The following is a 14,067-nucleotide window of genomic DNA, read 5'->3' as shown; positions in this document are numbered from 1 at the left end:
TCAACCTGGTGAGTTCTAGATAGGAGATATTTTCTTCAGATTCAGCTTGTGAATGGAAAAGTTCTCTCTTCATCCAAAGCCTCCCTTGCCAACATCCCTCAAGGCTAAAAGAGCTTAGGGGCACGGGGTACAGCTCAGGGGATAGACACTCCAGGGGATACCTAGGAAGGAGTTGTGGTTTCACCTCCAGCTCTGTAACAAACCAGCTCCAATCTGAGTACAACAGTATTGGTTTCCTGGAACAGCAAAGTACCAAGGTCACCAGCCATATTTTCTCATAGCTCTGGGGACCCAGAGTTTGTGCTCTCCAAGGGACATCCCATTCCTTGTCTCGCTCCTAACTTTTGGTGGTTAATGGCAATCTTTTAACTTTTACTTCTTGGGCTGGAGAGATGGCTCCGTGGTTAAGAGCACTGACTGCTCTTCCAGAGGTCCTGAATGCAATTCCCAGCAACCACATGGTGGCTCACAACTATCTGAAATGGGATCTGATGCCCTCTTCTGGTGTGTCTGGAGAGAGCTATAGTATACTAATCAATAAAATAAATCTTACAAAAAAAAAAACAAAAACCTTTTACTTATCAATTTTATTATTCATTCATTTAAAATCCTGGGAATTGAACCCAAGGCCTCCTGTGCACAGAGTGTCTTTTATAGTTAACCTATATCACTAGCAATCTCTGTTGTTTATACATTTATCTGTGATGGGCACTCTGTTTTTATTAGCATATAGCAATTATCCATAATAATGGGTTTCATCCCGACATTTTTTTTTTTTTACACATAGTGTATTCATCTGGGTTCACTAGAGAGCACATTTGAGAAGCTTCAGTCATGGTAGACACTTTTTTTTAAAAGACAGGGTCTCGCCGGGCATGGTCGCGCACGCCTTTAATCCCAGCACTCAGGAAGCAGAGCCAGACAGATCTCTCTGAGTTTAAGGACAGCCTGGTTTAGAGAGGGAGTTCCAGGACAGCGGGGCTACAAAAAAGAAACCCAGTCTCAAAAGCAAAACAATTTTAAAAGGTCAGTGATGGTAGGGACACTTCTTTAATCCCAGTCCATAGGAGCAGAGGCAGGGGACTCTGTTTGAGGCTCGCCTGGTCTAGGTAGGCACTCCATGCCAGTCAAGGTTCTGTAAGACCCTTTCTCAAAAACAATAATAAAAAGAAAAAGAAGGAAAATGAAGGCAGCCAGCCAGGGTGCTGTGTGACTATAATACCAGCACTTGGGAGGAGACATACGTGTAGATTCGAATAGGCTATTTAGTGAGTTCAGAGTCAGCCTGAATTGTTACTCTCTGTTCTGTTCCTGTAGTGAACCCGGGGGGAGGGGAGGGGGAAGGAGCCTCCTGGCTTTATCACTAGATTTTTAAAGTTTATGACATGTCAATTATATGATATATCTAGGTACTCTCCTTGTTTTATGTGCGGAGTTTGTTGAACATGTGTCTGTGTGTTTGTTTTATTCTGAGGTCTTTATGTAGCTCTGGCTATCCTGGAATTTGATTTATACACTAGGTTTGGCTTGAACGCAGAGATCTGCCTGCCTTTGCTGCTGTCTGAGTGTTGAAGATTCTATGGATTATTAAGTCTCATCAGGAGCCAGCCCTGGTGGCGCACGCCTTTAATCCCAGCACTCGGGAGGCAGAGGCAGGCGGATTTCTGAGTTTGAGGCCAGCCTGGTCTACAAAATGAGTTCCAGAGCTATACAGAGAAACCCTGTCTCGAACCCCCCCCCAAAAAAGTTTCATCAATTTTGAATTTTGACCATATTCTCTTCTTTTTGTTTTTGTTTTTTTTTTTTTAAGCACACCGATTTAATCACAAAATGCAAATTTCAGGATTTTTTTTTCCTATAGAAAACATCAAATTCTGCATTAAAGCAGGGTGAGTTTGAGAAGTCTGCGCCCCTCACCATGTTCATCAAAAACTGGATCACCCACAGCCCTTTCTTTTTGTTATTCTGAAGTAAATACCAGATATCATATTCTAAAATGCCTTCAGTTAACGGAGAATATAATCATAGGTACAGGCTTCCTCATGAATGGGCATGCTTTCTCTGCTTTTATGAAAAAAATATTTTTCATCATCATCATCATTATTAATATTATTATTTTGAGACAGAGTTTTTCTGTAAAGCCCCAGCCGTTCTGGAACTCCATCTGTAGACCAGCTGCCTTGAACTCCAAGATCCACCAACCCCTGCCTCCCCAGCGCTGGGACTAAATTGTCATGTTTTGGGATCCTAGTAAATTATTGTATACCAGTTACCTGTTAACCTCTTAGGGGTCTAATCATCTTTGTTCTATAAAAGTTCATGCATGGCCAGGTGAAGGTGTACACCTTTTATCCTGGCACTTGGGGAGGGGGGTGGCAGAGGCTGGCAGATCTTTGTTGAGTTTGAGACTGTTTTGAGTTTGGGGATGGCCCATCTACAAGGTGAGTTCCAAGACAGCCAGAGCTGTTACACAGAGAAACTGTCTCAATAAAATAAAATAAAATAAAATAAAATAAAAACAACAAACACCGGACAGTGGTGGCACACGCCTTTAATCCCAGCACTTGGGAGGCAGAGGCAGGAGGATTTCTGAGTTCGAGGCCAGCCTGGTCTACAGAGTGAGTTTTAGGACAGCCAGGGTTATTCAGAGAAACCCTGTCTCGAAAAACCAATAAAAGGGGAGCCGCGGGTTACCATGCAGACACGGCCAAGTCCAAGAACCACACCACACACAACCAGTCCCGAAAATGGCACAGAAATGGCATCAAGAAACCCCGGTCGCAAAGCTACGAATCTCTTAAGGGGGTTGACCCCAAGTTCCTGAGGAACATGCGCTTTGCCAAGATGCACACCAAGAAAGGCCTGAAGAAGATGCAGGCCAGCAATGCAAAGGCAGTGAGTGCGCGCGCAGAGGCCGTCAAGGCCCTGGAGAAGCCTCAGGCCGTCAAGTCCAAGATGCTGCAAACTTAGCCGTCTGGCTTTCATCGCTCACCCCAAGCTTGGGAAGCAGATTCGAAGCTACGTGGCCAAGGGTCAAAGGCTCTGCCAACCAAAGCCCAAGGTTCAAACCAAGGCAGAGGCCAAAGCTCCAGCTAAGACCCAGGCTTCAGCTCCAGCCCAGGCTCCCAAAGGTGCCCAGGCCCCTGTGAAGGCCCCATAGAAAAGGCTCCTGCCAGTGTGAAGACAGACAGACTGCTGTGACATACCTCCCCACACACTATTTGCAGATGACCGGTGTCCTATGCTGTTTCTACAAATAAACTCAGGCAAAAACTGTTAAAAAAAAAAAAAAAAAAAAAAAAAAAAACCAAAAACAAACCAAAAACAACTAAAAGTTCACTCATATCAGATATTTTTTATAGACTATTAAGCTGATGTTAGATTTGATGAAAATATTTACTACCTTGATATCTGCTCTTTGTGTGTGTGTGCGTTCCTGTGCAAGTGGTCATGTGTGCAGATGTGTGTGTATGTGCTTGTTGTAACCACAGGGCATCCTCTGGTGTTTTACTACAGAAACATTATTCATTTTTAAATTTTATTTATTTATTTATTTATTTTCATTTTTTTATTTTTTGAGACAAGGTTTCTCATTGGCCAAGAACTCACCAAGCAGGCTAGGTGGACTGGCCAGTGAGCTTTAGGGATCTGCCTGGCTCTTATTCTCCCAGTGCTGGGATTACAGTCCATGCCACTGTGTCTGGCTTTTTTCTGTGGGCCCCTGGGGCTTGAACTCGGGGTCTTGTGCTTTTCTTATTTTTTCATGGATACAGTTGTGGTTGTGCTATGATTCAGACTCATGGCTTCCCCCTGTAACCTTGGCTTTTGTCATTGTTTAAATATAAAGTATTCCTCCAAAAGGGTTGCATGTTAAAGGCCTGGTTCCCGATGCAGCCAAGTTCAGAGGTGGGACATTTAGAAACTGATTGGTTACCAGGCCTCACTAATCCATCAGTGAAACCAGATTATAGCATTTTCCAGACAGTGGCAGAAACTGGTAGGTAGGCCTAGCCGGAGGAAAGCGAATACTGAGGTTGTGATCTGGAAATAAATACCTTGTCCAGCACTCTCCTGCATCCCTCTCTGCTTCCTGGTTGCTGTTAGTGAGTAACTGTGTTCTGCTAGGTTTTTCTATCATGATGCTCTTCCTGAGAAGGGCCCAGAAACAAAAGAGGAAACGGGTGTTGGGACCTCGAAAACCGTGACCTAAAAATAAACATTTCTTCTCCTTGCCACCCGTTACAGTGGTGCAGTAGCTAACATGGCTTCCAATGGTTCCGCCTCAGTGAGGAGCAAGTCTGTTTGCCCTTTAGGCCTTTGGAAGTAGACCTTCCCTGGACCTTCAACTCGTCTCCAGTCAGGACACATAGCTTCCCTTTGTGCTACCCCCTAACTCGGCAGCCTCCAAAAAGGCTCACGACAGATGCCCCTTACGGAATTAGCAGAGCCCCGTTTCACTCTCTCCCAGGATTCCTACCTCAGACCTGTCATGAGCTGCATAGCCCGGCTGCCACTACCACTGTGGCTGAATTAAGTACTCTCAAGGATTCACCTCCATTTCCCTACCACATCCTTGACCCCTTCTCGATAATGACCTCATCCACCCCAGTCACCACAGAAGCTGTCCCCACCAGCAATTGCAAGCCAATTTTACATTCTTTGCCAATCACCTCTCAGCCCAGCAGAAGTTGGTGGAGCCTCCAGTAAGGCTGTCCGCTGTTTCCCTAGGTGTATGGAGAAGTGACAGACCACAGGGCCTGAACACATCAGTGGCAACACCAACCCCTAAACCTTTCTGTAAGATGGGACCTAGGCAGCGTGGAAACAACAAAAGCAGACTAAGACATTCATAGAGCAATCCTGTATAGACTACACATTCATAGGAAAGGGATAAGGGCAGAGCAAATTGGGCCAGAATAGCAGGAGATGTGGGAGTTGCTAGAAAGGCAGCCTAATAGGGCCTGTAGTTATCCACTCGCTGGGGGCTGACTTTGATTCTCAGAAGAGTCGTTGAGACTCTCAGAGACTCAATGGGGCCTTGGGTAAAGGTGCCTACAACTTGTCAAAATGAGTGTTCAACAGTTTCTCAATCTCTCTGGCTTGGCCAAGGGTCTGGGAAACCTTTAGATGTGAAAGGGGACGTGGGGACAGGGAGTCAGGTTCACAAGGAGCCCATGTGGAAAGCCCGAGTAATTGCACAGGCCCCATGTGCATCATGTACCTGGGCTGGTGGGGACTGATGGCCATGGCCTGGACCCAGCTGCCCCTCCTAGCTGTGTGCCCCTCTACCCTCCGTGGGGGGAGGAGTCCTGAGAGATCCATCACAGCCAGAGCAAGGCCCGTTTGAATGGTTCATTTGATACTGCCTGGCCCTGAGACCCAAGCTCATATGTGTCCGCACATGGTCTCTTCCATCAAGGAGGGTTAGGGGCCAAAGGAGATGGGAGATGGACAAAAAGGAGGAAGGGATGTATACACAACATAAGGACAGAGATTGTAAGAAGAGGTGGAGAAAAGAGGGCCGAGGACAGAGCAGCAGAGGAATGGGACTCAGAACAGACCCAGGAAAGACTGGCTGGGCAAAGGACCACTACTAAGAAAGAAGGGACCCGAGGGGCAAAGTATGGGACAGAGCTAGACAGAATGACTGGGCCTGTGAGGGGACCTAGAAGTGGGAGTATAGGGTTAGAAGAGGGGACAATGTCCAGGAGAAGGGAGCAAACGGAGAGGGGGTGGGAATCGAGCCTGCCTGAGCCCTGAGGGTCCGTCTGGTAATTAGACCTTGTTCCAGATGAACCCCCCACCTCAGTCCAGCAATCAAAATGCTAATTGGCCTGACGCCTCCGGCTGCGCCTCAGCCGTTCCCCTCTGGGAAGGAGCCCGGACTAGCGGTGTGGCTGGTAGGGAACCCTCGCCCCCCACCCCCTACGGCGAGCTTCGCCGGCTGCTGTTCAGCGATAAGGGGGAGGCCGCACCCGTCCTGCCCCTCGGGAGCGCCTGCCACGCAAGATGAATGTCCCGCCGCCGAGGAGCGAAGTCGCTAACATAAAGCAGGAGAGTGGTCTCCACGCTCAGTGTAGGGCAGGTAGCTTACACCCACCGTGGCCGAACGCGAGGCAGTGGATGCCGGTAGCAGCCCAGCATGCAGCAGGAGGAAAGGAGCTGAGCTCAGCACCGCTGTGGCGCCCTGGCACTTGCGCCCGCCGGGCCAGTCCGTATAAGGTCACCACGCTGCAGTCTCTGCTTGCCGCTCCGCGACCATCGTCGATAGCCGGAGCAGGCTGCGTGGGGAAAGCTCAGCTCAGAGACCCCAACGCGAGGAGGGGGCGAAGAAGGGACAATGGCGGCGCCCAGCCCTAATTGGGGACATATGCACCCGCGCGCTGCCATTGTGAGGCCCCCAACCCCCAGTGCCCCGCCATTGGCCGTTGGGCCTGACGTCATGGGGGCTGCAAACTCCGGGCGGGCGGCCACGGGAAGGGTTATCCGCCTGGTTGCGGGCTTCCTGAAGAAGCTGCAGACGCGCGGAAGGGCGGAAACCACCAGTGAAGCGGAATTTCTGGAACAGGGGCATGGCAGCCCCTCTTGCCATGCACACTCATCTTGCACCGACGCCACTGTGCTGGACATCCGTCCCGCGGGAGTGGCAGGGACAGAAAGGTCCCTCCAGCGGGCACAGGGTCAGCCGAGGTGACAGAGTGGCAAGAGGCACTGCGGCACAGGGCACACACAGGCTTCCACACTGCGTTTTCGCTGCCTCAGCATTCACTCCTTTGGTCTCCCGCCTCTCCCCGCCTCCGTACATCCCGCACCTAGCCTCCAGACCTTAAAGGAGGCAGCGTGGACTCGACTGAGGTCCGCTTGCGTTCTCCCCAAAAGAACGAGAGCCTGGGGTGGGAGAGTGCCAGGCCCATTCCCATCTCTCTCCACACGCCCGATTATGCCACCAAGTATCAGGTCACCATTCCCCGAGCCGCACGGGGGAACTCCACACAAGTCCAGGCGAGGCATCCCCAGGACCCCTCCCAGGAGACCCTGGCCCGACCCAGCCCGGCGCAGCCATTTCCGCCGGCCTTTTCCCCTCCCCGCCCACCCCCTCCCCCAGCGCTTGGCTTTAAAAGCCAGAGGCTGCGCTCGGCGGTAGGCAGAAGAGGCTTGCGGGCTCAGAAGGCCTGCCCCAGAGCTGTCCGAGAGCGGAGCCCCGCCCCCGGACCCCCGTCCCTCCCTCTCTCCTTCCCTCTCTCGGCCCGCCCTCCCTGAGCACCCCTCCCCCTGAGGACCCCCGCCCGCCGCTGCCGCCGCCGCCCGCTCTGACTGCAGAACAATAAAGCCAGCCTCCTAGAGACCCCCGCCGAGGACCCCCGCCCCGCGACCAGGCCCAGGTGGCCCGCCCCTCTCCGGCAACGCCAGCTGAGCGCGCCCGGGCGCTGGCCGCGGTGCTGCCCTAGCCAGCGCTGGCCGCGGTGCTGAAGCTGCTGGTGCTCCTGCCGCTGCTACTGTCGTGTTCTCTTGGCCCGGCGCTGCCGCCCCCGGGGGCATGGGGCGCCGCTGACTGAGGCTCCGCCGCCGCGGCGGGGGGGGGAGGGGAAGGGGGCCGTGGGGCCGGGCCAGCCCTGCACCCATTCGCAGCCTCCGGGCCCGGGACGGAGCCGCTCCCCCCCTCTCCGCCCCCCCAGCCTCCTCCCCCGCCTGTCCAGGGGCGGCACTGCGGGCTGGGAAGCCGGGACCAGAGGAGGGAAGGAAGGAAGGAAGGAAAGAAGAGAAAAGAAGAGAAGAGGAGGAAGGAAGGAAAGAAGGAAGGAAGGAAGGAGAGAGAAAGAGAGGAGGGATCCGGAGAGGAAGAAGAAAAGACGCAGGGCAGAAAGAAGAGAGAGGACCACACTCGCCCAGCAGCATCCACAGGCCAGACAGGGGACAGTGCTGCTTCCACCGCTCCTCGGATGGTGACGGGGCCTCGCCGCGGACGCAGTCCCCCTGAGCCCCGGCTCTGCAGGCCCTCACTGCCGGAGCCCTGCAGGAATCATGCCCAGGTCCTTCCTGGTTAAGAAGGTCAAACTTGACACATTCTCTTCGGCAGACCTCGACAGCTCCTACGGGCGCGCCCGCAGCGATCTCGGAGTGCGACTGCAAGATAAAGGTGCGCTCTGGACTGCAGCTGGGGCAGGGCCCAGGGCTTTGCAGGAAGGGGTGGGTGGCCAAAGTGTGGGGGTGGAGTGGCAAGGTAGGAGGGGATGTAGATCCAACGGAAACAGCCTGAGGCTGGAACAGAGAAGGAAGGCTGAGGAAAGGGGAGCAGAGAGTAAGGCCAGACAGCTTCCAAGATAGGTAGGACAGAGTATGGGTAGAGGAGAGGTAGGAAAGAGGGCTCAGGAACAGGAAACACTAAAGGCACACACTGACCCACACACAGACTTCTGTTGAGACATACACAGCTGCACAGACACCTGCTGACACAACAGGACCCAGTTAAATGGGCACATGCAAACCCATACCCCGGAATCTGGATCTGTTTCACTTTTTTTGGCTGCACCTTCAAAGCCCCTTGCTAGGGCCAGCTAGGGAATGCTGGGAACTCTAGGGAATAGGCTTGGGGTCTGTCAGGGCCACCCACCTGTCAGGGCCTAGGTACCAGAAGATGCAACAGCAGTATCTTCCCTGGACTCAGGATTAGGGAGGAAGAGGTGAGCAAGGGAAGCCAAGGCACTGGAGTGAGGGGAGGCTCTTTGTGTAAGGATGCCCAAGTTCAAGGACAACTGTTAGCATGCAGGCAAGGGGGACAGGAGTGCCAGCAGTGTGGGGTGGCAGAGCAAGTATGACCTGCAAGAGCATAAGCCTGTGTGGGCCCATGTGACTGCGTGTGGCCATGTGACTTTGTGCGCTTGTGTGTGACCCTGTGTGTGTGCCTGTCTGTGTGCCACTACATGAGACCACGTGACTCTGAGGCCGCTGTGCACCATGTGACTGAGCGTGTGTCTGGATGATTGCATATGTGACCCTGCCAGTGTAGGAGTTGGGTTTCAGTACTAGGGTCAGGGTACAGCATACCCTGCGAGATGCCACCAGGCCCAATGGTTGCTGAGAGCCCAAGTGTAACCCTGAACGAGGCAGAGTCTGCCTCCTGAAGGGTATGCATTCATGACTGAGATTATGAGATCCATTTTGTACCTTGGGAACAACTGCAGCTACTGGCATGAACGATGTCCACCTGCAGCTTGTTTCTGTTAAGGTGTCCCCTAGTGGGTGCCCTGGCAGTCTTCCTAGTCCCCTGTTGGTGACTTGAGAAGGCCCCCAGTAGGGTTGGGACATGGGGAGAAAACAAGAACGTGGAACAAAGTAGGACCCAGGATAATGGAAAGTAGTGGGTAGAGAGGTATGTGAGTTCGAGCCGCAAGTCCAGTGAGTGGTTAGAGAGATGGAAGATGGAGTCCAGGTGATGGCCAGAGATGCTGACTAGGTAGGAGTTGCTAGGGTTTTGTTGGCACATCTAAAGAACAAGAGGGGCAGCACCAAGTCTGGAAGCAGATTCTGGGGCCTAAAGAAGGCCTCGGGGATCCCAAAGAGGCAGGACCGTCGGGGTCTCTGGGCTGGAGGCCCTGGCTTTGTGCGCGGCGGGTCTGCAGTATGTTGCATAATCAGGGAAAACTGCTGAAGTGGGGAGAACCCGAGGGGGAGGGGAAGGGGGAGGAGGAAGAGAGGAGCGCCGCCCCTCCCCCCTGACCTTGAGGCTCGCTGAAGGGGGGCAGCCGCGCCCGAAGATGCATCTCTCTCCTCCCTGCGCGGGGGCGGGGCGCTTGGGCGGCGGGGGAGGAGCCCTGCCTGGCTCTGTCTCATCCTCTGCTGTCTCTCTTCTCTCCTCTCTTCCCCTCCCCACGGTCTCCATCCTCTGCCCTGTGGTCCCCTGCTCCTTCTCCTTTGTCCTAATCCCTGTTTGCCTTCCTTTCGGACCCCGACGTCTCCCGCTGTGTCTCCTCGATCTCCCGCCGCCCGCTTTGCGTGTGTCTTGCCCGCTGCTCCGTTCCCTTCCCGCTGTCTGTCTGTCCGCCTCCGCCCTCAGGATACCTCAGTGACTACGTGGGGCCTGCGTCGGTCTACGATGGCGACGCTGAGGCGGCGTTGCTCAAAGGGCCATCCCCGGAGCCTATGTATGCTGCGGCTGTGCGGGGAGAGCTGGGTCCCGCGGCCTCTGGCTCAGCACCGCCGCCCACCCCTCGCCCAGAGCTGGCTACTGCTGCTGGCGGCTACATCAACGGCGACGCGGCGGTCAGCGAAGGCTACGCGGCCGACGCCTTCTTCATCACTGACGGGCGCTCACGCCGTAAGGCTGCTAATGCCAACGCTGCCGCGGCCCCCTCGACAGCCTCGGTGGCAGCCCCCGACAGCGACGCTGGAGGTGGGGGCGGGCCGGGCACGCGAGGCTCTGGATCAGGGTCCGCTAGTCGGGGCGGCACGCGCGTGGGGGCGGGCACCGAGGCGCGTGCGGGGTCGGGAGCCACGGGCGCTGGTGGCCGGCACGCGTGCGGAGAGTGTGGCAAAACTTACGCCACGTCGTCGAACCTGAGCCGCCACAAGCAAACGCACCGCAGCTTGGACAGCCAGCTGGCAAGGCGTTGCCCAACGTGTGGCAAGGTGTACGTGTCCATGCCGGCCATGGCTATGCACCTGCTCACGCACGATCTGCGCCACAAGTGCGGCGTGTGCGGCAAAGCCTTCTCCCGGCCCTGGCTGCTGCAGGGCCATATGCGCTCGCACACGGGCGAGAAACCCTTCGGCTGTGCGCACTGCGGCAAGGCCTTTGCAGACCGCTCCAACCTGCGCGCGCACATGCAGACGCACTCCGCCTTCAAGCACTTCCAGTGCAAGCGCTGCAAGAAGAGCTTCGCGCTCAAGTCTTATCTCAACAAGCACTACGAGTCAGCCTGCTTCAAGGGCGGCGCTAGCGGCCCCGCAACCCCTGCGCCGCCGCAGCTCAGCCCGGTTCAAGCCTAGGGCAGCGGGGCCTCCGCCAGCCAGGTCGGCTCTCAGCAATACGGGCCCCCAGGGAAATCTCCGCTGGCGTCCGGGCGGAGGGGCTGGAGGGCGGGCCCCTCCTCACAGCAATAGGGGCAGGGAGCCGGCCCCACCCCGCCCCGCTCGCCAGGAGCCTTGCCAGCCCCTTCAAGCAATAGGGTCCTGAGGGGAGACCCACCCCGAAAACCCTCCCCTCTCCTCCAGGGTGCCCCAGGCTTTCTCCCAGCAATAGGGTCGACCAGACCCAGAACCGAACCTCATCTCTTAGTTGGGTCTCTGAAGACAGGGGGTGAGGTGAGGTAAGGAGCGCCCTCCTCCCTCCTCTGCGCCCCTGGATCGCGTTGCAGAGACTCAGGTCTTCCCCACCCCTTCCCAAGCCTTCCAGGCCAAGCCTTCAGTCCGGCGTCCAGGGAGTCAGCTCCACTCGGGCAGCTGGCCGGAGGAGGAGCAGGATATCAGGCGGGCCACAGAGGCGTTCTGTTCCGCAGGCTTTGCAAACCTCCCGGGAGTGCTAGACGATTTGGGGATGGGGAGGGGCGCGGACGGCGGCAACCCTCTTCCTCGGGTTCTTTCTAGGGCCTCAGTCCGAGCCTCCCTCCAACCCACGCCTCGCATCCTCTGCCAAATCCTAATTCTTCCAGCCCGGCTTCCGGGGCTCTGTCCTCCATAACGAATAATAATGACGCATATCGGAATCGCATGAACTTATCCGACCTACTCAGACCCCGATCCCGCCCTGCCCCGGGCCCCCTCCCTCGCTCCCCAGGCTTCGGGTGTTGGAGGACGGATGCCCGGGCCGGCAGGCTGGCGTGCCACTGCCCTCTACACACCTCTGTATTTGCTTTGCGGGTAAAGCCCCCTGGGGGGGGGGGTTGCGGACGCGTCGGGTTTCTTTCTTTCTGTATTTATACGTTTTATTTATGAACGGATTGCACTCGGGTCAGGGAGGGGGCGCCGAACCCTCATCCTTCCCGCCGACGCCCGGGGCTTAGGCTGTCCAGGACCACTTCCTCTGCCCCCGAGGCCGGCCCTTTCCTGGAGGCCCAGGCCCCACTCCCACTCGGTTGCCAACTTTCACCCGTCTATGCCAAAGCCTCGGCGGTGACCCTATCCCAAGGGCCCCGCTCCATTGGCCGCCGCCTTTGTGACATCACTGCATGCAGTCCCACCCTTCTTCCCAACCCTTCCCGGGGCTGCCCGCTCCCCTTCCTCTTAGTTAGTCCGATGCAGACTATAGAGCAATAATGCGCACTGCATGTGAAGCTGCCGCAGCCTCTAGAGTTACTGAGAATCAGGTATCCCCTGCCCTACCCATCCCATAGGCCCCTAGATCAGGGATGCTGCGCGGGGCCGGCCACGCAGACTTTCTTTCCCCATACCCTACCCCAGGGCAGAGCCCGGCAGGCGTCATGGTTCCAGAGGCTGGGATGGAATGGTATCACCCAAGTCCTCTCTTGTCAGTCCTTCATCACTCACCGACCCATCATTGGGTACCTACGATATGCCAGGCCCATTCCTGAATCCGTCAGAGATGTGGCAACCTTCTGGAGGTGCCCATCAGTGACAGGGCCCAATACGCATAGGTAGGCCAGGGTGGAAGGCAGATGCAGAGGGCTGAATCCCTGGGCCCCTATGGCCTCTCCTACCCACCTCAGTCCTAGAATACGCTGGGTGTAGTCAGGCTCTGCCTTTGACTTGGGCCTTATGTTCCCAGCTCAAATTGGACAGGTCCCAGGGTCTCTGGGGCCCAGCTTCACCAGGGCCACCCATACAGGTACCCATTTTCTGATTCCCTGAGATACGAGGCTCTGCTGTCTCTGTGCCGCTAAGGTGCAACATGCTGGAGTATATGATATGGCCAGTCTCAACCCAGCACCAAGCTTGGCTAACCCTCCTGGTGCGGACCCGCAGGCCTAGCATAACAGTGCCCATATCTAACCCCCTTACTCCACCTGGCAAAATGCCCACAGTTCCTAGCCTGGGCCTGCCAGCCTGTGCCGCATGCACACGCACACAGAGGCGCCCACCCCGCCCCACTCTCTACTCCTGTCTACCTACCTATGGAGAAGGCTGGAAGGGCTGTGGGCCCGCCAGGATCTCCCGCTTCGCCCACACCCTGCCGCCGTGGAAAGCCATGGGCCCCCTCCCGCCCCCATAACTAAGCAGCACAATAACCGACTTAGCGAATTCAGGTAGAAGGAACGTTTAGGTAGCACCTATTTTGTACTGATTCTACAAGTAGGGCCCGAGGTGCGGGGGGCCCTCGGGTGGGGGCTGTGGCTGCCGGCCCGCCCCGCCCCCACCCCCGCCTGCGCCCCGCCACCTTGTACATACTCCTGGCCCGCAACAGGCCGGGATTTTTACTCGGGCCGTGTCCCTCTTCCGCCCCCGTTTGGGGCCGGGCCGGCCGGACAGACGGACGGACGGACAGACCTCCTTCCTAAGCACAATAGCACCAGCTCCTCGGAGCGCCGCACCTCCACGAGGAGAATAAATGCCACTCTTGATAGAATTTGGAGTGTTGACTGGCGTGTCCTGTTGGGGTGCTGCTAGGGGTATTGGAGGGTGTCTAAGGGGAGAATTCCTGGTTCTGCAGGCTCGGATCAGTGCTGAAATCCCAAGTGAAGAAGAACAGGCCTTGGCCTTTCTCCTACTGGAGAGAGTCAGTCAGGCCAGCAGAGCCAGTGGAACACCTGTCTGAAGGCAAAGTCATTGATTGACCTGGGGCAATCAACTCTGCTCTGTCTCAGGTATTCAGGGGCCACGTAGCTTCTGGGCAGCTAGCCGGAAGTTAGCTCCTGCCCAAGCTGATCTAGAAGCAATCGCTGGCCTGGAATGCTTCTGCTCTATTTTCCTTAGTACTTCTGCAGCTGCATCAACAGCTCTGGTTCCCTCATTCTTTACAATCCTCCGAGATGGTGTCGGAGCAAATGGGACAGTAGAAGCCTCTGCTGGGTGTAGCCCCTCTCCTGGAGGCCCGCTGTTCTCATCCAGTGTCAAGCAAGTGTTAGTGAACCCCAAAAGACCAGTCAGAGGAGCCAATCCGATGCAATCACACCA

The 14,067-nt window shown here is 55.8% G+C and overlaps 1 protein-coding gene and 1 long non-coding RNA gene across 2 annotated transcripts; one reads left to right on the top strand and one right to left on the bottom strand.

Moving 5' to 3' along the window:
• Positions 1-572: 572 nt before the first annotated feature.
• Positions 573-6,187, bottom strand: Gm46533. The gene is made up of 2 exons (XR_001781743.2): positions 6,101-6,187; positions 573-4,148 (listed from the first exon to the last, which is right to left on the bottom strand). It is a non-coding gene; the product is annotated as a predicted gene, 46533 (long non-coding RNA).
• Positions 6,188-7,598: 1,411 nt separating this feature from the next.
• Scrt1 (scratch family zinc finger 1) lies at positions 7,599-13,525 on the top strand. The gene is made up of 2 exons (NM_130893.3): positions 7,599-8,137; positions 10,055-13,525. The coding sequence occupies exons 1-2, from the start codon at positions 8,023-8,025 to the stop codon at positions 10,984-10,986; spliced, it is 1,047 nt and encodes a 348-aa protein (NP_570963.1). The 5' UTR covers positions 7,599-8,022; the 3' UTR covers positions 10,987-13,525.
• Positions 13,526-14,067: the final 542 nt, after the last annotated feature.

Source organism: Mus musculus, chromosome 15 (genome assembly GCF_000001635.26).
Source record: "Mus musculus strain C57BL/6J chromosome 15, GRCm38.p6 C57BL/6J".
In the NCBI taxonomy this organism is placed as follows: domain Eukaryota; kingdom Metazoa; phylum Chordata; class Mammalia; order Rodentia; family Muridae; genus Mus; species Mus musculus.
The sequence above is the reverse complement of the archived record's forward strand: the minus strand, read 5'-3'. Positions and strand labels throughout refer to the sequence as shown.